This window comes from Camelus ferus, chromosome 16 (assembly GCF_009834535.1).
Source record: "Camelus ferus isolate YT-003-E chromosome 16, BCGSAC_Cfer_1.0, whole genome shotgun sequence".
Lineage (NCBI taxonomy): Eukaryota > Metazoa > Chordata > Mammalia > Artiodactyla > Camelidae > Camelus > Camelus ferus.
The window spans coordinates 37,516,884-37,537,282 of record NC_045711.1 but is presented as its reverse complement, the minus strand read 5'-3'; the positions used below and the strand labels follow the sequence as shown (position 1 = coordinate 37,537,282).

The 20,399-nt window shown below is 53.0% G+C and overlaps 1 protein-coding gene across 8 annotated transcripts in view; it reads left to right on the top strand.

The window, feature by feature from the left end:
- ARHGAP27 (Rho GTPase activating protein 27) overlaps positions 1 to 20,399 on the top strand; it is a 29,776-nt gene that overhangs the window by 7,460 nt on the left and 1,917 nt on the right. For 4 of the 8 annotated variants that reach the window (XM_032457430.1, XM_032457428.1, XM_032457425.1 and 1 more), the window contains 13 exons: positions 12,833 to 13,240; positions 13,526 to 13,708; positions 13,916 to 13,996; positions 14,070 to 14,153; positions 14,527 to 14,594; positions 14,918 to 15,008; positions 15,523 to 15,627; positions 18,217 to 18,315; positions 19,269 to 19,386; positions 19,518 to 19,640; positions 19,717 to 19,815; positions 20,000 to 20,077; positions 20,163 to 20,297. In XM_032457430.1, the coding sequence (XP_032313321.1) occupies positions 12,833 to 13,240; positions 13,526 to 13,708; positions 13,916 to 13,996; positions 14,070 to 14,153; positions 14,527 to 14,594; positions 14,918 to 15,008; positions 15,523 to 15,627; positions 18,217 to 18,315; positions 19,269 to 19,386; positions 19,518 to 19,640; positions 19,717 to 19,815; positions 20,000 to 20,077; positions 20,163 to 20,297 (1,672 nt within the window). Of the gene's footprint in view, positions 1 to 9,412; positions 9,560 to 12,832; positions 13,241 to 13,525; positions 13,709 to 13,915; positions 13,997 to 14,069; positions 14,154 to 14,526; positions 14,595 to 14,917; positions 15,009 to 15,522; positions 15,628 to 18,216; positions 18,316 to 19,268; positions 19,387 to 19,517; positions 19,641 to 19,716; positions 19,816 to 19,999; positions 20,078 to 20,162; positions 20,298 to 20,399 lie in introns of those variants that run through there. The other 4 variants (XM_032457431.1, XM_032457426.1, XM_032457427.1 and 1 more) reach the window with 4 other exon arrangements.

Sequence of the window (20,399 nt, the reverse complement as noted above, 5' to 3'; positions counted from 1 at the left end):
CACAGCCAGGAGGTGGCTGCATCCAAGTCAGTCCCAGGCCTCCTGACCCCAAACCCCACCCTGACCACCAGGCTCAATCTCAGACAGGTGGTTTTCAGGCTTGGCCACCCTATTCCCCTCAGCAAGGACAGTATGAGCCCAAGGCAAATAGGTATTCACTTTTCTGAGTGCCCTGTAGGTGCCCAGAGCTGTCGTGGGCGTGGGAGCAGGGAGGAGGCAGAATTGCAAACCTTTCCCTTGCTACCTGCAGCTACCCGTGTGGTAGGAGAGTGAGATGTCCCAGGAGAGGGCAGAAGCACACCCTTCTGAGGAGGGAGAGAGGGAGGAGAAGGGGGAGGGCTCTACCTTCCCCCGCCCCCTCCCCCCTTACAGGGGAAGCCGGGTGAGCAAGGGCCCTTTGAGACTCCTCCCCAGTGGCTGCAGGGCCCACCCCTGGGTGAGGGCAGTCCAGACCCAAGGATTTCAGGGTGTGGTCACCCTGCCGGCCCATGCCCCTAAACTCAGGTGGGAAGGCCCAGGCTGGCCACCTGGACTGGAGCCCGCCCCCGCTGCCGGGGCATTGGCCACTGGGAGGAAAGAGTTTCAGCCCCAGCCTCTGAGGCTTCTTATGCAAACAGCCCAGGAGGCACCACACCTGAGCAGGCTCCCGGCCGGGAAGGAGCCCCAGGGCTCTCATTCCTCCCTCCTCCTCTGCCGGGAACTGTGAGTGACCCTTCACCGCCGAGGGAGTTGGGACCCTGGGGGAGGAGGGGCATGCCACGCAGTGTTCCCACTCCCTCTCCTCTCTCCCTGACTCCCCTTCCTGGCTGTCTTTCCCTGTACCTGTCCTAGAACCCACCCGGTGACCCCTGCTGCGAGGTCCCCTCCCCAACCCTACTTCTCTCTGCATCCCAGCCCTGGCACGTACTCCCCAGGTCAACCCCAGGCAGCTGAGGTTGAGATAAAGGAACTGGCCTTGGGCAGACGCACCTGTATTTCCCTTTGGGGCCAGCCAGGGGGCTTCTAGAAAGGGGGGCTGGAAAGAGCAGGGGAGCTGAAGCCAAGTGGAAGGTCTAATGAGTCCCCTGTCCATACTCCCTCCTTCCAACAACTCTTCCCTTCCCCCATCAAGGCGCTGCCCTGGGGTAGCCCAGCTGGTTTCTTCACACTTGACTGGATACCCTCCCCGTGACTCATCTGCTGACCCACACTGACCCAGGAGCCCCACTGCCTAGCCTGTATTCCAGTTTGTGAAAGAGCAGGTTCTTGGGCAGCCCCCTCCCATCCTCACCCCGCATTCCTGGGCCTCATTTCACCCCTCAGTCTCAGGTTCCTTTCAGCAACACCCCCTACCCGACCGGACCCCGCCTCCAGAGACAACCCCGTGGCAAACCCACCTGCCACTTCCTTCCTGAGCCCCCAGAAGCTGGCCTCACTCTCCATCTATTTTCTCCCCTCTTCCTGGAGCTGTCTATTCAACAGGGAGGGGGCCGGGCTGTTGGTACTGACTGCCAGCCTCCATGGCCAGCCAGGGCTAGCTCCTGGCCGTGGGAAAACCCATGATCATGACCAGGTGTAGCTGATGACCACGGTCAAGGTTCCACGCCAGAGTGTTGGGGAGACTTGGAGCTGAATCTTAGTGGGCTAGCAAGGGGACAGTTGATGTTGGTTGGTGTCGAGGGAAAGAGGGCTACCAGGGCTGGGTCCCAGGGAGGGATGCTTGCTAAAATCCAGAGACTCTGTTTCCAAACTGAAGAAGGATTGTGGTACTGAGGGGATTTCCAAAGCTGTGCCTAGGCAAGGTGAGGCCTGCTGGACCTTTCTGTCTAGCCCAGGCTCTGGGCTCCTATGGGTGCTGCCCTACATCCTCTCCTTGCCCTGCCTGGAAGTCTCCTGTAAGCATGCAGGTAAGCAGGCCAGGCTTCTTATGTGTCCTGGTGGCTGGGCCCACTTGTGCCTGAAAGAGGAAGCCCAGAGGGGGCCAGAAGGAACCTGCCTCCAGATCCTTCCAGCCACCATCCTCTCGCAGCCCTACATCTGAGTATCCCGCCTTGTCAGAGTTTGTAAATTACTGTTCACCTATAAAAATAGTTTAACCCCATTACAAATATTTGGATGATGGGGGGGAATTTCAATCCAGTGACTTAGCATTTTGGTTTCTCTCCATAATTATGAATTTATTTGTGGGCAAGTAAATTATTGTTTTAAGTTTTCAAAATTTTTCATAGACATAGAAAAACTATTTTCTGTTTGAGGGATGTAAGTTTCCATATGTATCAAATCAAGGTTATTATTCAAACGCATTTCCTTTGTATGCTTTTTTCTTTTGCTCTGATTCTGATTGAAGTTTTTTAAATCTCCTACTCAGATTTTCTCTAGAAAGTTCTTGCACTTTTAATAGTTTTTGCTTTTCCTATTTAACTATAATGCTGTTGGGAGCATATAGATTGTGACTGTCCTGTCATCACAAATTGTGCCTTTGTGTCATTTTGTGGTGTTCCTTTTTAACTTGCTTAGTGCTTTAATACAAAATCCTACCTTTCTGTTATTAATATGATCATGCTTCCTTTTTATTTCATTTTATTCTATTTTTTGCACTTGCTGATCTCTCTCAGTATCCTTTTATTTTCAGCCATTTTCATTTTTCCAAAAGCGTATTTCTTGTATATATCATATCACTGTAATTTTAAACCCACGCCGACTGTCTTTTAATGGAATAATTCAATCTGTTCACATTTCATTTAACAATTGATACACTGCCCTTGGTTTTATTACTAGTGGTTGATTTTGCATTTATTGGTTTACCTTGTGGTTTTCGTCTGCCCTTCAGTCAAGTTGCTGATTCCCTTTTTCTCCCGTTAACCTCTTGTCTTGCTCTGCTTTCCTTGTCATTAGTGGCTTCTGCTTTTTCCTGGGCTTCCTAATCAGATATGTTCCAGGGTGTGCTGTGATGGGGATTCTTTTTCTCAGCGATCCATCTGGAACTCACAGAGCCCTCTTAATCCATAGACTTGAGTTTTTTTCATCTTAGGGAAATCTATCTGTTGCCTGATTATTGTTGTTTTTTTTTTTCTTTTTCTTTCCTTTGCCTGTTCTCTCTCCTGAATGGATCCCCCCCCCCTTTTTTTTTTATCTGTTCCCTCTTTATTTCTATCTCTACATACTTTTGCTGAGGTTTGAGATACTTCTGCTTGATCTCCCAGGCCACAAATTTAAATCTTGAGAGTGACTATCTTCTTCTTCAATAGGTAGTACAATGATATATTTTAAGTTCTAAAGCAGTCCTTTTTTGTTCTTCTGTGCTTTACTTGCAACTTCTTAACAGTTCTTATTTTTTGTTCAAACTATAATTATATTTTCAGCCCCTCTAGCTTGCTAATAGCTTTGATTTTTAAAAAATAAGTAATATACTTACATGATTTTTTTAAAGTCAAAGCAATATTTTAAAAGTACATAGCAAGAATTCTCATACCCCTGCTTCCATGCCCTGTTCTCCATCAGCTCAAAAGTCACCACTTTTATTCATTATTTCTCTATTCTTCAGAGTTTTTTTTATACAAACACAAACTAGTATGAATGTATTTTTTTTTAGTATGAATGTATTTTTGATTACTTGATTTTCTGTCTCCCTACATAAAGGTAGTATGCAGTATATGCGGTCCTAAACCTTTTTTTTCTTTTTTTTTTTTTTTTTTTTTGCTTTTTTGAGTTAACAATGTATCTTGGAGGTTGTACTTGGAAAGCATCCGTCTCCTTTTTTATAGCTACATGGGTTCCCATCATAATTCCTTTAACCAGTCCACTGTTGATGGATACATGGATTGTGTCCTATCTTTTACTATTACAAAAAAAAAAAAACAAAACCGTAATAAGTAATCTTTTACACCTGTACAGGTAAATTGAGGATAAATCCCAGAAGTCTGGTTACAGGGTCAAAGGGTAAACAGTAGGTATTAGTTAGATGTTGCCAAATTGCTGTGTGTAAGGCTTATACCACTTTGTTCTCCCCCCAGCTCAAATGAGCATGCCTGTTTCCCCACAGCCTTGCCAACTGAGTGCTGTCAAAATTTTGTTTTCCATCAATCTGAGAGTAAAATATGCTATCTTAAAGTAGCTGGAATTTGCATTTCTCTTTCCAGTGAGGATGAGACTCTTTTTCAATATTTAAGGATTGTTTATTTTTCTTAAAGTAGCTGGAATTTGCATTTCTCTTTCCAGTGAGGATGAGACTCTTTTTCAATATTTAAGGATTGTTTATTTTTCTTTTTCTGTGAATGGTCTGTTGATATCATTGAACCATTTTTTGATTGCGCTATTGGTCTTTTTCTTACTGATTTCTAGGAGCTTTTCTATAACATGGAAAATAACCCTCTGTCTGTTGCATCAGCTGTAATCCCATATTAGAGTTTGTCTTTTGACTTTGCTGTGGGTATTTTTTGGCCACACAAGTTTTCTTAAATTACATTTATGTAGTCAGATGTAAAAATCACTTATTTTATGGCATTTAGATTTTGAGTCTTTGTTACAAAAGCCTTTTTTATAGAGAATTTTGCTCATATTTGCCTCTGAGTATTGTTGTTATGGCTTCACTTTTTACATCTGAATCTCTGCTCCTTTGAGGGTATCTCTGGACAGAGTGAGAGGGAGACTCCTGGTGGTCATCCAGTGGTCCCATCACCTTTTATTGACAGGTGCCTCTTCCCTCCGTGATCTGTGATGGTGTCTTGAGTGTGTTGGGGGTCCTGGCCATACTGGGGTCTGATACAGTACCCTTTTTGGTTGTTTTTTTGTTCCACCTCTCTCCAGCCACTGGGCTGTCAGAAGAATGGAGTTTATTATATGTCTTTGCTCACCAGGGCTAGGGGTGCACTGTTGGGGTGCCCCATTTGGCAGGGGAGTGGTGGTCTCTGCCAGTGGGCCTGTGGGGCTGGGCAGGTGTCGAAGACATGGGCAGGGAGTGCTCAGCCCACCTGCTTGGGTCCCCATCAGCCAGGGGTCAGGTACCAAGGCTCAACCTGCCTTCCCACTAGGGTCCCATGGCCTCCCGGTTTGCCCTGGAGTTTCCCAGGTCCCAGGCCCTCTCACCTCTTCCAGCCCCCACTTGGCTTGGGCAGTAGAAGTTAGTAGTTGGAATAAGAGGAGAAGCAGGACACGTTTAAGCTGCCGTATTTCCAGAATCCCTGGCCCTAGAACTACATCTTAAAGTGAGAGAAAGAACTTTGTCTCTGATAGATTGGAGTCGGGGAGAGCTGGGAGGGCCAGTTTGTGTCCAGATAAGAAATACTGAATACCTCGTAGAGTGTAACACTGAGGATGCAGAATAGTTAAAAAAAATTTTTGAGGTTTTTTTTAACTTTTTATTATGAAAATTTTTCAAACATACAAAAAAGCTAAAGGAATACTAAAGTAAATAGACGTAAACCTATTATCTAGATTGAACAATTACTGATGGCTGCATTTGTTCTTTTTATTTCGCCAAGAAAAAAAATGATAAAAATTGTAAATTCCAGACTCCATCGTATTTCACCCCTGAAAATGTCAGCATGCATCGCTGAAGAATGTTTTTCTCCATAATCATGATACCATTATTATATCTTAGAAAGTTAACATTAATTCCTTAATATCATCTAAAACCCAGGCCACAGTCAAATTTCCCCATTTAACTTAAAAGAAATCTCCCACAGCCGGTTCAAACCAGGATCCAATTCAATGCATTCTTTGCATTTGCTTGTCTCTTAAATCTCTCTTGACAACCCCTTCCCTTTCCTTTTGCCCTGAAAGGGACTTACTAAAGAGACCAGACCAGTTGTCCTGTAGAATGTCTGCTTTAGATTTGAGTGTTTGTTTCCTTGCGGGAGGGTCCGTGTTCCTCTAACCCCTGGGTTACCTGGGGACTGGCTGGTCTGCAAGGCTTCTGCAGGTCGTGTTGCCAGGGCTCAGTGACAGATGATACAAGGGAAGCAGGAATCAAGGGTGATTCTAGGTCTTTGCTTGAGCAACAGAGCTGATGCTGAGATGGGGAGGAGGAGGAGGATGAAGACAAACTCGATTTGGGAACATCCATCTTTTCAATGTACCTAGGATGTCTCTGGGGGCAATTGGATTTCTCAACCTGGAAATACAGTTGCAAGTTGTTAACCTAATAAAGCTGGTTGAGCCTTCTCAGATCAGCAGAGTGAAAAGCAGAGATGAGACACCAAGCACCCAGGAGATGGGCAGAGGAAGAGGAGGCAGACAGAGAGGTCATGGCCCGAGGCGGTTCAGAAAAGGGAGGGTTATAAGGACTCAGTCCTGGAGAGGAGTCAGGCCACACCAGGGCCCAGTCTGTTATCAAGGAAGTTGTAGGAGATCTGAGCAGGGCCCTGGGTGTGAGTGAGTGGACCATGAGATGGTAGGCACACATTCCTTCAAGAAGTTGGCTTTGAAAAGGAGGAGGGGAGGGCTGCGTCCAGAGACACACTTCTTTTTCTTCAAGGTAGAGAAAACTTGAGTTTGTTGAAATGCCAAAGAGACAAAGGCAGTCAGGTGGAAGGGACTGAGATTTGAAGTGAGGCAGCTTCTGGGTAAATGAGAGGCAGTCGGGTTCCCGAGCTTGGACAGGAGGACCCTGTATCCCCAATCAGGGGAGGGAGAAGGAATGGTGGGCCCAGGTGCAGGTTCGCCTGAGGGAGTGGCAGAAGATGACCACCCTGTCCCATTTGCCCCCTCCCAAGGTGGGAGCCTGCCAGCAGAGTCCTTGAGAGACCATTTCTGATTCCTCCTGGCCCAGCAGCAGGAGCCCTCCTGGGCATCTGCCGGCCTTACTCAGAGCACAGCGGGTGGTGAGCGGTGAAGGGGCTCCACCCCAGGCCCCACTCCACCCTGAAGGAGCAGGCCGAGCAGGCAGCCCCATGAGGTCACCAAGAGGCTAGGGGCAGAGTCCAGAGCCAAGGGCGCTCAATCGCTCAATCGAAACCCAAAGCCAGAAAAGCAGAAGTGCAGCCCCATTTTCTTCCCCGTGTCCCATGTGGGTGTGGGAACTCAGGCGCCTGCTTGGCTCTTCCGCACCAACCAGCCCTGGGAGTGGGGAGAGAATGACAGCCCATTCCGTGGATAGAGAAGCTGAGGCAGAGATTCCAGGGGTGGCCCAGAGAGAAGTTTAGGCAGTCTACACAAGAAGCCAGGTCTCTGGACTCTGGCTCCATTCTTTTTTCCTTTTAATTGAAGGAAGCTTCTGTCCCAAAAGAAGAGAAGCACCACCTCAGGCAGGCCACCGGGTTTGGAATCTCACCCTGAGGGCCTCTCAGGGGCAGGTCCAGGCTTGGCTCCCTGTATTCCAAAACTTGATGACCTGGACTCTGCCTGGCGACCCTAGCCTCCCCGTTGCAATACGCTGGTGGACGCATCGCTCAAGGTTAGGGGTGGATACTGGGTGAGGTCTGGACTCTGTCCTGAGGAGGTGTGCTCAGGGAAGGGCCGGATGCCAGAACAGGGGCGGTTCTGTACACACAGAGGCCCTGGGGGCAAAGATCACAATTTATTCCCGCTCCCCGCCACCCCAGCCCAGGTGGCACAGAGCAGCCTCAGAGTCAGCCAGGGAGGCCCTGCCCCACTACCACGAGCCCCATTAGCCAGTCCCTGGGCTCGAGGTGCTAACTGGCAGACATTTCTTTTGCCTCTGGCCCAAGAGAGCTGATAGAACTTTCTGGTTGCACCTGCTCCTGCCCTAACACTTCTGTGAGGGTTTTGGAGAGAAGGGTGATGTGCAGCTGGCTTGTTCTGTCCCCTCCCCAACCATGTGCCTTTTGAGGCATGAGGGTGTGGTGAGGCAGGAGGACCCCAGGGGGATCCACTGTGGTCACCACCTCCTCTCACTAGGGGAGGGGAAGCCCAGGCAGGAGGCCCAAGGAGCCACCTTGGTGACCAAGAGTAGCCCAGAGCTGTGTGGGTTTTGCTGGGTCCCCGTAGTGTATGGCCAGAGCCCAGAGGGAGAACCCAGGTGTGAAAGCCAGGCCTCTTACTGGGGAGGAGTAGCAGGTGGGGTGCTGGCTACACTTTCTGTGGTCCCAGCCACCCTCCCCACCACTGTCACTCCCGGTCCCTGCCACAGGGAGACCCTGCTCCCCAGTTCCACCTGTAGGGCAGTGCTGAGGTCCTGAGATCCCACCCTAGCTCATCCCTAATGGCTCCGCTGCCCTGAAATTTACAGAGGCTCTCCTGGGCTTGGCTCCATCTCTCTTGGTGGCCTGTCATGTATGTGTGTGTTTGATCCCTGGCCCTCAGGGTGGGGGCAGTGTGACATGTCATGTGTATGACAAATATGAGGACTCTAGGCCTCTCTGGGGGATTAGTCTGCCCCTGGGCTCTTAGACTTCTGGGCTTCTGAGTAAGGGTCTCCCCAAGAGTCCCAAACCCCAAACCCCAAACCCATGCCATGCCTGGCTTTCCTTGGGTGTCCCTGTCCTGAGCCCACTGTGGGTGCAGGGGAGGAGAGCCAGGGCAGGGGGCCAGAGGATTATTGAAATGGATGAATGGGAGTTGTGGGGTCTGGGATCCAGGTGGGAGGGTGAGGACCAGAGGCTGAACAGGAAGCTGGGCAGTCAGTGCGGGCGAGTCTGCCGGCTGGCAGGTGGCAGGCACTTGGGGCTGGGGAGGAAATTGCTCTGAGAGGGTTAATGAAGAGATGGTCCCCAGAGGCTTGGAGGAGGGGCCGCAGCTTCTCACCCAGGACTTGCTGTGTCCTCTGTGAATACCCACGTGGTGAGGGGGTGAAGAGAGGAGAAACCAGAAGAAAGCTCTTAGGGTGGGGTGCGGGAGCTAATCCCTGTCCCCCTTCTCTGGGTCCTTGGAGAGTCGGGGAGGGGCACAGGCATGTTTGGGTATGCAGGTGGGGGTAGTGACCATGTATCTTGGTGACCAAGGCTGAAGGAGGCAGACCCAGGCAGTCAGGCGGGTAGATGGTGGTGTGGTCAGAATCCCTCCTATTCTCCACGTGGCTGGAGGGATCTGCTCCCTCTGATAACCACATCGGCCCAGACCCCTTCCTTTTTGAGACATCCCCCCTCCGCCATACAAGCTTCCTCTTTTCCATCACATGCTCCCTGGGCCTTGGAAGAGTTGACAGCCGCTCACTGTCCTGTCTACGCCAGCTCAGGCCCCCTCTGCCTGCCGTATCTGTGCAGCCTACCCTTCCCCCACCCACAGGCCCAGTGCCATCCTCTGTGGATCTTGCTCTGTGGCTATGTCTGGGCCTGGGCCTCAGAAGTCACTGATAATCAGAGTACTGAGTGGAGTGGTCACTGGTGTCCCTGAACACACATACCCCTGATCTGAGGCACCCGCACCCCACCCCACCCTGTCTCAGGCAGCCTCTGTCTCAGGCAGCACTTCCGCAGCCCTGACAGGAAATGGGTTGGAGGTTCAGCCTCCCGCCATCTCAAGGCAACTTCTTGTTCCCGTTGCCCTGTGCCAGCCCTGAGGTTGTACCCTTTGGCTCCACCCCCAAAGCCTTCCCAGGGCTCCATCCCAGCAGCTCAAAGGGGACCATTTGGACATGATTGCCAAATTAACCAGGAGGCAGAGTCGGGGCCCGCGGGGACAGGTAGGCGACCCTGGCTTTAGGGGGTGAGCTCAGCCTCTGATGGGGATGGCGGAGGGGCCTGTAGGGTCGAGAGGCTGCCAGTGGGCCTCCATACTCTGGCCCTGTTAGGAGCTGAGTGAGTGGGGTCCAGAGCAGGGAGCCCCACAGAGGTTGAAGACTCCTTTCTTTCCTCTTTCCTTCTCCAAGATCCCGCCTGTCTGATAGGGGCAGCAGAGGGATGCTGAGAGGTGGTGAGCAGCTTCGGGGAGGAGAGGCAGGCCTGTCACCTGCATGTGGGCAAGGGGAGGGAATCAGAGACAAGCGGGGCACTGGGGACTGGGCAGCGGGGTGTGGTGAGAGCTCTCGTGGCCTCTCCTGGCTCTGTTCTCTGGCCCGAAGTGGGAGACCACTTCCTTTTTCCCACTCGGTGCCCCTGTGTTTCTAAAGTGACTGGAATCTGGGCTCCAAGTGCCCTAGTCAGACCCCTGTCGATGGGCTATGTCTGCATCTAGTTCGGGTGCCCAGAAGTTGGGAGCGGGGAGAGGGCAGCTCTGCGAGAGCTCCCCCGTGAAGGCCTGAGGGCCTGGAGGGCCTGGCCTCACCTGGCTCCCAGGGGCCAGTCTGCTCCTGGCTGCGGCTCTGCCGGGAGAGGAAAGCACCTCTACCTTGGCCCTGTGGGGGCTTGACAGAAAGTTCCAGAGCTTGAAGGGGCCTCAGGGCCACTTCAGTTCAGCTCTGTCCACAGGGCTGCAGCGGCCCTAGCAGGGGTGGGACTCAGCTTGCCACCTCCAGTGAAGGCCCCTCACAACCTCCTGAAGCCACATGTGTCTCTGAGGAAGCTCCAGTCCTGAGACTGGGCTTCTCTCCAAGGGGCATTGCTCTGCCCACATCTGGCCTCTGATCTGCAGTCTGGAGTCCCACAGTGTGATTCTGTGTCTTCTCTTCCCGGTGACAGTTCTGTCACATGGGGGGCAGGGCTAAACTTCTACCTCCCAGATCTCCTCTGTGCCTCCTGGGAGTGTTCCTTGTACGAGAGCCCCATCAGCGCAACCAGCCTGGGGCTCCTTGTGGACTTGAAAGTTGGTAGATTGGCTGTGTGCTGCAGGGCATTGGACCATCTGCTGGGGTTGCAGGGTGCAATGTGACTGTGATCAATTACAACATCCTGGGTCTTACTCTCAAGAAAGTCCTGCCTTTGGGGGACAGAGAAGGTAGGCAGATGGGTGGACAATGAAGTGACCATCAAGGCAGAATGCCATCAGGCCCTAACAGTGACAAGCAGAGTGCCTGTGGGGTAGACTTCTCCTCGGAGGGAGAAGGTGTCCCCCAGGTGAGGCTTGTGAGCCGGGTGCCAGCGGAGAAGCAGAACTTGACAGGCAGACCCTGGGTGGGGGACAGGGGGTTCCAAGCTGCGGGAACATCTGCAGCAAAAGAACGGCGGTAGGAAGATGCCTTTTGTGCTTGGGGGAGGGTCGGCAGGCTGGTGTGGTTAGAATACAGGATGCCACAGGAGGGCTGTTGGTGACAGAGAGAAAGGAGAAGTGGGGTGCAAGGTCCCATCTCAGCCACACAGGAGCTTGTGGGGTGAGGGAGAGGAGTGCGGAACTGGCAGACTAGTGGACCCACCTCTTCCTGCCCCTCGGTGCCTGGGACCTGCCACACTTTCTAAAAAGGCAACACCCCCTTCTATTTTTGTTTTACTGTTAGCAGCAATCACCACTGATGTGCTGTGCATTTCACTGTCAGCCTGCTTGTTCCCCCCACCACTGACACACATGTGTACTAGAGTGTCGGCCCTGCTAGGGCAGAAATTTGTGTCCATTTGTCCATGCTGCGTTCCCAGTGCTGAGAACAATGCCTAGCACAGAGTGGGCGAATCTTTGCTGGACAAATGAATGTTCTTTCAGGGGCGTGCCCAAGGCCCGGTGAGAGGCCGCCTTGAGCAGGACAGGCTTCCCCTCTTAAGCAGTTTACAACTTAGTGAAGGTGTTATAGCAACAGAGGAACTTCTAGGATTTTTTTTAAAGGTGTATTATACAAAATTTTGAGGTTGCAGAAAAGTTTTTTAAAAATTAAACAAAAACAAGTCTAATTCCTAGAATTATACCGTCCAGAGATGACCCTCCATTAGCATTGTGGAGGGTTTCTAAAACCACAAAATTGGAATTATGCGAAGTTTACTATTTTGAAATCTGCTTTTCCCTTGTACCATTATGCATTCTTAGAAAACAGTATTAATTTCTGCCTGCTGTTCTGCTGCCTGGGGTTTGATAGTGTCATTATCTGTCCTTCTGGTGGGTGCTAGGCAGGGTGTGGAGGGCACACAGGAGGAATCTTGGGAAAGATCTTGAACTTGACACCTGAGCTGAGTTCTAAAGAAGGAATAGGAGTCATCCAGGTGAGAAAGAGGTGGGGATGAGCAGGCTGTGAACGAGCTGAGGCCTGTAGCAGAGGCAGAGACGGTGTGGGCCTCCAGCAACTCAGTGTTCCTGGAGCTTGAAGTTCAAGGTGGGGGTGGGGGGGAAGCGGGGAGGAGTGGCAGGAAAGAAAGTGGAATACAGGCAGCCCTGGTAAAAACCTAAGACTTTGCTCAGCAGGCAGCAGGCAGCAGGGAGCCCTGAGAACCTTGAGCATGGCCAGGCTTATATTCTATGTGACTGGACCCTCCAGCCTACCTGACTTTCCTTTGGAGGGGGAAGTGTGGCTCACCTCACCTTTCTTTGCCCTGCCTTCCTCTTTCCCCACTGGCTCTCCTCTCTCTTTCTCTTGTCTGAAATTGATTTTGAGGCCTGCAAACTCTGTATTGGGGAAGTTCTAGCTCCAAATCCAGAGGCAGTACTGATTCCAGTCCAGATCCTTCTTTGTGGGGAAGGAAGAAGGGTTAGGGGCTGTAAAATGGAGCAGGGCCCTGTCCCCATGTGATGGGGTGGGGCAAGGGGGAGAAGGGACTGGTCCCAGGCAATTATCTCTATTCCTGCCCAACCTTTAACTCACACCTGTGAGCATGCTGCTGGGAGAACTCCGTTATCGGTATTTTACTATTGTTAGTAAAGAATTGATGTAATTGTCCCACGCACCTGGGGCACTTCATAATTTACAAAGCACTTTAAGGAACATTTCCTCCGTTCTCTCTTTACTACGATTTCCGATATCCGTAGTGGACTGGCAGACATTTTGCAGCCGGGCAGAGAGGTGCTGTGACTTGCGGAATGTTGCCCAGGTGGCAAGTGCCCAAGTAGGCTCGATGTGACCCGGAGCTGCCCTGAAGGTCACGTCTCCTTCCTCCTCCCGCAGGTGGACGACCCCCCGGAGCCCGTGTACGCGAACGTAGAGAGGCAGCCTCAGATCACATCGCCGGGTGCCGCCCCAGACCCCTGCCCCGGCCCGGTGTGGGAAACACACACGGACGCGAACACTGGGCGCCCCTACTACTACAACCCGGACACAGGCGTGACCACCTGGGATTCGCCCTTTGAGGCTGCCGAGAGCACGGCCAGCCCGGCCACCTCCCCAGCCTCGGTGGGCAGCCACGAGAGCCTCGAGACCGAGTGGGGCCAGTACTGGGATGAGGAGAGCCGCAGGGTGTTCTTCTACAACACGTTGACAGGCGAAACGGCCTGGGAGGACGAGTCCGAAGACCAGCCTGAGGACGAGCTGGAGATGCAGCCAGGCCTGAGCCCTGGCAGCCCCAGGGACCAGAGGGTGAGGGGCGGGGCCTCGTCCAAATGGGCGGGGCCTAGCCAGGGTTGGGGGTCTGGCTCTGAGGGCCTTGGACCCGCCTCCTGCTTCGCAGTGCCCCTGGAACTGAGGGGGAGGGGCGGGGACAGGCAAGGGGTGGGCGTGGGTGGCTCTGAGAGCCTCTGACCCCGCCTCTCACTCCAAGGCCCTAGAGGAAAGTTGAGGGGGTGTGGCCCGGTCCGAAGGGCCTGGGCCCGGGGTGTTGCTACTGGCTCTGAGAGCCTCTGAGTCGTCTTCTGCTCCCTGCAGCCCCCCACCCCCGAGACGGACTACCCCGAGTTGCTCACCAGTTACCCTGAGGAGGACTATTCCCCCGTGGGCTCCTTCAGTGAGCCCGGCCCTGCCTCTCCTCTGGCCACACCCCCAGGCTGGTCTTGCCACCTGGGCCCAGATGGGCAGACGCTCTACATCAACAACTTCACCCAAGAACAGGTAGGCGCAGGGGGCAGGTGGGCCCAGACAGACGCGGGGCCGCTCCCCTTAATGCTCTAAACAAGTTACCGCGCGGGCTTCATGCCAGCCTAAGACTATCACCCACTCCCGCCCCTTTAAACTCCTTGGGGTTATGTTGGGCTCTGGTTGGAGGAAACCTTTTGCTCTCCGCTCATGAGATGAGCTAGGGCATCCCTCTCCCCACAGTGGGTGAGGTTGGAGGACCAACATGGGAAGCCTTACTTCTACAACCCAGATGATGCCTCTGTTCGGTGGGACCTGCCCCAGGTAACCAACTGGGAAAGGACAGTAGGGTAGGGGGAGTGGAGGGGATTATATATGACAGTATCTTTCTCCCCAGATTCCTGTCCCTGCCCCTCGACGCATCCACAGATCCAGCCAGGACAGTGAGACCCCAGCCCAGGCCAGCCCCCCTGAGGAGAAGGTAAGGGAGGGGCATATAGGACCTGGCAGGACCTCCACAGAAGAAATGGGGGTATTTCTGCAGGTCCTGGAGACGTGGTTAGGCATATCTCTGACATTTGCCCCAGCACTAGCCCAGGCTGAGTGAACCTGGGACCTGGGTCATCCCAGGCTCAACTGCGTGAGGCTAGGAGCTGGAAGGAAACCTTTGCTGCTGCTGCTGTAGCAGGCAGCCCCCTACCAGCGACCAGGTAGCTGGGCTGGCAAAGAAGGTTCAGTGGAGACTCAGGCCCAGCCTGTGGGGAATTGCTGGCTGAGAGGTAGACTAGCCTCTGCCTCCGTCTCTCTGGTGGCTCTCCCCTTAACTGCCTCCTCTTTCCTCTTTTCTCTCTAAGGTCAAGACCCTGGAAAAAGCAGGTGTGCTCCATCGCACCAAGACGGTGGACAAGGGAAAGCGGCTCAGGTGAGAGCCCATCCACCCCCAGACCAGGGCAGGGTGGGCCTTAATGATGACGTTCACTGAGCACTTCTTATATGCCGGGCTCTGGATAGTCCCCATAGTGATTTTATGAGGTCCTTTGAGGAAACCAAGGCACTGAGAGATAAAATAACTTGCCCAAAGTCCCTTGGCTACCAAGAGTTAGAGCTGGGAGTCCACACTTCACAGTTGGGTGTCCCAAGCTGTGTTCTTAAACTCAGTGCGCTGCTCCAGGGGGTAGGAGGGGGGCCTCAGCCCAACGCCAAATCCAAGCTGTGCCACCACCCCACTTCCCCACCCCCACCTAGGAAGAAGCACTGGAGTGCCTCCTGGACAGTGCTGGAGGGCGGTGTCCTGACATTCTTCAAGGACTCGAAGACCTCAGCTTCAGGCGGCCTGGTGAGGCCCAGGCCCTCAGGGCAGGGAGTACCCTATCTGCTCCTGACTTCCATGGGTCTTTATCTAGTCTGGCTTGTAAAAAGCTAGGTCTGAGACCATGGAATATGAGTGTCAAGGGACCTGGGCCTTGGCGGGGGGGTGATGAGAGGAGATGCACCCCAGGACAAGCACTTCCAGCCACCTTGGGCATGGGGACCAGTCCATGAAGATGGGCAGCTCCAGCCTGGTGGGCAGGGAGGCTGGGGACTGGACACACCTGGTCGTAGAGATGAGGCTGCACTCCCTTCTCCTTTCCTCTCATAGGGGGCCAGGTAGCAAATCACCAGCCAGCCTGCAGGCTCCATGGTTAAGAAGTACTGGGAACTCTGGGTTCCGGGAACTCTTGGGCCCCTACTCCCGGAACTGTGATGCCGTTCTATCCCTGGAGCCAAGGCAGCCCGGTGGATTGGAGCCAGGCTGCTGTGCCAGGCCTATCTGAACCTGCTCCCTCCAAACCTTCTTCCCTTTCCTGCAGAAGCAACCTTCCAAGCTCTCCACCCCTGAGTACACAGTGGAGTTGAAGGGGGCCTCTCTTGCCTGGGCCCCCAAAGACAAATCCAGCAAGAAGAATGTGCTGGAGGTGAGTGGTGGTGGTGGGGAGGAGAAGGGGCTTACTGATGGCTTGGGACCCTCATTAAGCAAGCCCCAAAAAGGGGGACCTGGGGAGAGTTGGGGCTGGAATTCTCAGGGCTCAAAAGCAAAGCTGCCCCCACCCTGGGGATCCATCCAGTGTTTCTGATTTCTGCAGCTCCCTCTCTAGGAGCTGAGTTCATCAGAGTCCTTGGTCCTCAAGTAGGGGGTCCCTGGGAATGAAACTGTCATGTCTGGAAGGACAGTTCTCATCACAGCTGTTTTGGCCTGAGACAGGAGACTCCTGGTCCCCAGCTACTTTCTGTCATAGGCTGGGAAATCTCCTCTGGCTGGTCAGAGCCCAGCTTCCAACTGGAAGTGAATAAACCAGGGCAGTGGATACGTTTCTCGGGCTCCTCCAGCAGGAAGAGAGAGGCCAGGTGGGGCCCAGGCAAGACCATCAAAGGCCACACACCCTTTACTGTCCATGTGTCATCTGGCTTTCAAACTGCTCTTACTCTCACCTCAGTCCCCAAATGTCTTGAGGCCGTGCACAACAAAAATGCGTATGATGATCTGGTAAAAGCCACTGAAAAGCCAAAACCAGGGAAAATAAGTTAGAGAAAGAGGTTAGTGAGAGGGATTAGGGAGCAGATAATGTACAGGTGCTGAGGTTGTCATCGCTCAAAAAAAATCAGCTCCAGGTTTCTTGGTAGCCAAAGTGAAAAGACAAGGGTGATCGGCTACATGGCTCTTATTAGGGGGAAAAAACCTTCCTACATTTTGAGAGAAATCAAAGCTTTTTCCTAACCCTTGGCTCTTAAATAAATTTTTAGTGTGCGGCTCCATCTAGTTTAGTAAGGGACTCTTGAGGCTGCTTCAGGTCCTATCTGATGAGAGCCAAAAAGCATGACCTTCCCTCTCAGCTCAGAAAAAGCAATTCTGCAAGGAGCTTGAGTGTGTTATTTTATGATGATTCACTCAACTTTGTTCAGTTCTAGAATCAGCATCCACAGAGCAGGGCTGGAAACCAGTTTTATCTCATGAGCTACCCTGATCAGTAGGTCAGGAGCCTTTTCCAGGCTTGGCAGGATATAGTGCTGTGATCAACTAGCAATGTCTGCTATGGTGTCATATTGAGGAAGGGCATGGCATTTGCTAGGCGTGTTCCTTCCTTGATCTAAGAAGGACATCATCCTTCAAACAGTGCTCCCTGAATGTCACCTCTCTGACTGGGCTTTTGATGAAAGTTTCAGAGTAGATACTTCAGTGTTGTCTCTTCTGGCAAGGACTGGAAGGCAGATGGTGCTGTTGGAAGTTCCTCAAGCTGATGGGGAGGCTGACAGCCTTGACTGGAAATCAAGGAGCCCCCTGTAGCCCTGCTGGCTGGCGGCCATCCTTCCTCCACTCAGGGGTGACCTGTAGGCAACTCTAAGATTTTTCTCATGAGACAGCCCCAAATTCTCTATCACTGAGGATGACCAGTTCTCCTAGACACCCCAGAGCCACAGAAAACTTCAGTAACGATCCCCTGAGAATAGCTGGTTTGAGCTCCGCTTGCCTGTGCATTGACCAGAATGAATGTCCTGTGAAATGTATCGATAGGTCATCAAACAGCTTTGCTTTTCTATATGAAACTCAAATATGAACTGATTATGTTTTTGAGAGAACTGCCAAAAATAATGGCTATTGTTTTAGAAACATTGTTAGGCCATGCTCCCGGATAACAGGCAGGGCTCCTGTCAGTTCAGATTAGAGTCAGGCTGTGCTGTCTGCCCACTAAATGTCCTCTAGTCTTTGCAGGGAGGGGGTGGGGTAGAACATGTAGGTTTGTTTTGTTTTGTTTTGTTTTTGAAAGCATTTGAAATAGCATGCAAGTCTAAGTTAAATAGGTAGGCAGCCAAAAGACAGCCCTCTCTGATTCTGGAAGCTGTACTCTTGTCTGAGACAGTTTTTGCTGACTGACTCTCATTGGACCCAAAGCAAGGCTGGTGTGAGCTGCTGCAGCCAAACCTCCCCATCAACCTTGAACGCTTGGTTCTCAGAGCCAGAGGCTGAGGAGAGATCCTTCCAAGTTGCTGACCGCCTCACCTTGTTCTTTGTAGACTTTGTTAGGGAATGAGGACACTCAGGTGAAAAATAGCCCAGGCTGTTAATACCTGCTTGCTCCTCAATAGTATAAAATAGTGGCTTTGGGGAGTTTCTTTCATTGACTTTTTTGCTGGTCATTGCTCTGGGTAAGGCCTGCCGTGTTCTGTGGCTCATGGGGAGGCAGGATGGGGCAGGGGAACATATACCAGACAGTTGAGCCATGCAGATCTGCTGCACTCAGAGCCTTGCTCCATCACTCACTAGCTGTGGAAGTTGCTTAAACTCACCGAGCCTCAGTTTGCCCATCATTTGCCCAATAAGGAGATGCTGTCGCTTACTGCTTTTAATGAGGTGGAATGCCTTGGCTTGGGGCGAGGCCCTTGCTCTATTAGGCTCTAAGTTCCTGGGGACAGGAACAGATCACCTCCATCTCTGTATCTCCCCTGGGACCTAGCCCTGGGGCATACCCAGGGAACTGTTGATGACTGAGTGACTTGTGTCCCACCAGCTGCAGAGCCGAGATGGCTCAGAGTACCTGATCCAGCATGACTCGGAGGCCATCATCAGCACCTGGCACAAGGCCATTGCCCAGAGCATCCAGGAGCTGGTAGGCAGAGCCTGGGGCTGCCAGGGCTGGTAGGGAGGGGATGGTCAGCTATTACACAGGGCAGCTGGGCCCACTGTGGGTGGGGGCCTCCACTCAGGCACTGGGAGTTCCCATGGCACCAGTAAGTACCCCTCCCTGCAGATGCAGATGGGCTGCTGAAGAAACAGCCTTAAGTATGTGAAGCCAGCCTCTGTGGTTGGCCCTGCAAGAGGACTCTCCAGGTGGGCATATCTTAGAGGTGTGCCCCATTTCAAGGGAGGCAGGGGAAAAGTAAATACTCTGGTAAACAGCCTCAGACTGGAATGACAAGCTGAAACCAGAAGATATCATTTAAAAGAATTGAATTGAAGAATCTACCATTTTTTAAGTTCAGTATATCAACTGCATAAGTAGAGATGGGGCAGGCCCCCTCTGACAGCTAGCTATTCACCTGGAAACAGCCTAGGGCTTTTCGATCCTTAATTCCCTGTGAGCCAACAGTGGGTGCCCTGTTTGGCTGTATTAATAGAAGTAGGAATCCAGATTCAGGGAGGGGATGCTGGTGAGGTTGTTGGCAGTGCTCTGGCCCCAGCCGGAACTTCAAGTTTGAACTGGGAGCCATATATTGAGGAATACTGACACAGTAGAGTGTGTACAGAGGAGCTAAAGAAAATTATGGGGGAAGGGAGCCAGGAACTGGGAGCTGGGTAGGGGTAGTCAGGATAAGAAAAGGTAGGGGAGAACAAAATGACTGTCTCCAACACCTGAAGGGCTCCACGAAGTTAAGGGAAGTGAACATTCTAGGTTCCCTGGTGGAAGTGAGGGGAGTTAACCTGGTTAAGGAAGCAGTGAACTAACTCTGCCTGGGGATCGCCAGTCCAGGCCTGCTGGGAGGGCACTTCAGGTCCCTCACCCTATCCCAGAAGGACCCTAGCTGGCCCCAGGCCCTCCTCTCTGAACCTGTGTGATTCTAGTCCACAGACCTGCCTCCTGAAGAGGAAAGCGAGAGCAGCAGCGTGGACTTCGGGTCCAGCGAGCGCCTGGGAAGCTGGCGGGAGGATGAGGCGAGGCCCAGTGCAGGTGTGCTTAGGGGTAAGGTGGGTGGAGGGGGATGGTGGGGGCATCCTTTTTTTGGGGGTGGGTGGGGTTAACGACCCAGCTGGGGCTGCTGAGCCAACCCTGGCGCCACCCACTGACTTAGCCCCCGAATTTCCATGCGGCAGCTGCGCAGGCCCCGGGGCCCGGAGGCCAGGAGGGCGACTTGAGCAAGGTCCGGTACAAGCTCCGCAAGTTCCTGCTGAGGCGGCCCACGCTGCAGTCGCTGAGGGAGAAGGGCTACATCAGAGGTACTGGAGGGGCCCGGAACGCAGGGAGCCGCCGGTGGTCCAGGGGCGAGGCGGCGCTGACGAGCTTCTCCCCCAGACCAGGTGTTCGGCTGTGCACTGGCCACGCTGTGCGAGCGTGAGAGGAGCCCAGTGCCGCACTTCGTGCAGCAGTGCATCCGCACCGTCGAGGCCCGGGGTATGTACGCACACCGGTGGGCTGGGCCGGGCACTCTGGGAGCCTGAAAGCCTCCTTTCAGGACCCCAGATGGAGACCCCCAGATGGTGCAGGGTCGAGAGGGGGGAAAGAACAGGAGCTCCAAAAGCGATCAGCTTTTGCCCCATCCCACCAAAGCTGGTGTCAGCACTTCCCTCTATTCCAGGGCTGGATATTGACGGTCTGTACCGCATCAGTGGAAACCTGGCCACCATCCAGAAGCTGCGCTATAAGGTGGACCACGGTGAGGCAAGTCCCCTGCCCCTGCCCCAGGCCTGAAGGCATTAAGTGATGGTGACCTCCTCTTCCTCCCTGCACCCTTACGGCAGATGAACGTCTGGACCTGGACGATGGGCGCTGGGAGGACGTCCACGTTATCACTGGGGCCTTGAAGCTCTTCTTTCGAGAGCTGCCGGAGCCCCTATTCCCCTTCTCACACTTCCGCCAGTTCATCGCTGCCATCAGTGAGTGCCCGGGGGAGGTGGAACAGATGGGGTAGGGGTGGATCTGGGCTGCCTAGGACACTCCCTTGGCCAGGATCCCCTCCAAAATACTGGAAGCCAGCC